This window comes from Lagopus leucura, unplaced genomic scaffold (assembly GCF_019238085.1).
Source record: "Lagopus leucura isolate 7727_CA_CO unplaced genomic scaffold, USGS_WTPT01 Super-Scaffold_100055, whole genome shotgun sequence".
Lineage (NCBI taxonomy): Eukaryota > Metazoa > Chordata > Aves > Galliformes > Phasianidae > Lagopus > Lagopus leucura.
Genome location: NW_024962301.1, coordinates 318760 through 320372, shown reverse-complemented (window position 1 = coordinate 320372; position 1613 = coordinate 318760). Strand labels below are relative to the sequence as shown.

The 1613-nt window shown below is 48.5% G+C and overlaps 1 protein-coding gene across 1 annotated transcript in view; it reads left to right on the top strand.

The window, feature by feature from the left end:
- The window catches only part of TBX3 (T-box transcription factor 3), an 11810-nt gene that overhangs the window by 2637 nt on the left and 7560 nt on the right, over positions 1 to 1613 (top strand). The window contains exons 2-3 of the mRNA XM_042886175.1: positions 432 to 974; positions 1294 to 1333. Of these exons, the coding sequence (XP_042742109.1) occupies positions 432 to 974; positions 1294 to 1333 (583 nt within the window). The remainder of the gene's footprint in view (positions 1 to 431; positions 975 to 1293; positions 1334 to 1613) is intronic.

Here is a 1613-nt window from a genome sequence, read left to right as displayed (position 1 = left end):
CCCCCCCCCCCCCCCCTCCCCCCCGCTCTCTAACGACGGAGCCGTTTGTAGAAGTGAGGAATATTTTTAATTGGAGCGCGATCTGCTCCTGTTGTTTAACAGAGGGAAATATATCTACAGATAATGAGAGATCCGGGAGGGCTGAACGAGGCTTTGCTGTTCAGGAACGGAGAGGTGTGTGCCCACCAGGGGTACGTTCTGCGTCCCACCCGAGGGACGGCGTTCTCCTGCAACTTGGGAGCGTTGGAGAAATCTTTGCACTGGGGGCGGGGGCAGATTTCTGCTTCTGAGGGACTGAGGGCCACCAAGCTTTAGGAGCTCACTGCAACGCTGTGATTCTTCTTTTTTTTCTTTCTTTCTTTTTTTTTTTTTTCTTTCTTTTTTTCCCCTTTCGTCTCGTCTTTTCTTTATCTCCCGTTCTCTGCCCGTAGGAGAATGTTTCCTCCGTTTAAAGTGAGATGCACTGGACTGGATAAAAAGGCCAAGTACATTTTATTGATGGATATTGTGGCGGCTGACGACTGTAGATACAAATTCCATAATTCCCGGTGGATGGTAGCAGGCAAAGCTGACCCTGAAATGCCAAAGAGAATGTACATCCACCCGGACAGCCCGGCCACCGGAGAACAATGGATGTCCAAAGTCGTCACCTTTCATAAGCTGAAGCTCACTAACAACATCTCCGACAAGCACGGATTTGTGAGTCCTTTTCCCCTCTCCCCAAGCACTGTTCCCCCGCAGCGCCCGGCCCGGAGCTTTCCCAGGCACTGCAATTCGGGCACCACACGTGTGTGGAAAATGGGGAATAAACAGCCCCTGCATGCAGCCGGCTGGTGTGTTTATGTCCAGTTAAAACGTTCCTTTCTTTTTCTGTTGCCGAGGTCAGGATTAAATGAGAGAATTTATTCTGCAAGCTTTCCAAACACCCAATCCGTACCGTTCAGAATAAACTTTAGAGACACGTTTCCAACATAGTGCAACTCGATATATCTCAGAGCTGCGTTGGCTCGATATATATACACATATGTAATATATTTTTAATAGAGACGATCACACTTTTTAAGCATAGGAAAATGATATGCATATGTGTATAAAGGGCTTAAAGGCCTAAGTATGCAAACATTTAAATATATATTAATCTGGATACCGTAAAGCAAGCCAGAGTGAAAATAAACAGGAACCAAAAGCAAAGGTCAAGTTGCCCATTCATGTCTATCCACTCCTTTACATTTACTGGGTGTGCAGAGATAAAAAGCTCCCCCTGAGAGTGAAATCAAACAAACTGCTGATAAGTGCCCGCCGCTCCTCGCCGTTTCTTTCTATTTCTGGGAAAGTCTGGAGCCGGGGCTGCGGCGGTGGCCGCGGTCGGGGGATCTCTAATGCGCCGAAGATTGCATTCGCCGCCCGTGATTCGATTAGACGATCCGCTCTTGCCTCTCGCAGAAGGCCTTAAGTGGATTGAGGCGAGCAATTAGACCTGACCAAGGCGTTCGTGGTGGCGTTGCTATTGTAGCTCCCGTCTCCGCTTTATTTTTATTTTCTTTTGGTTCGCCTTGTAATCTAAAGCCGTCGCGTCCGAAGCCCAAATAACCCCCGCAGAACCCCTCCCCCCC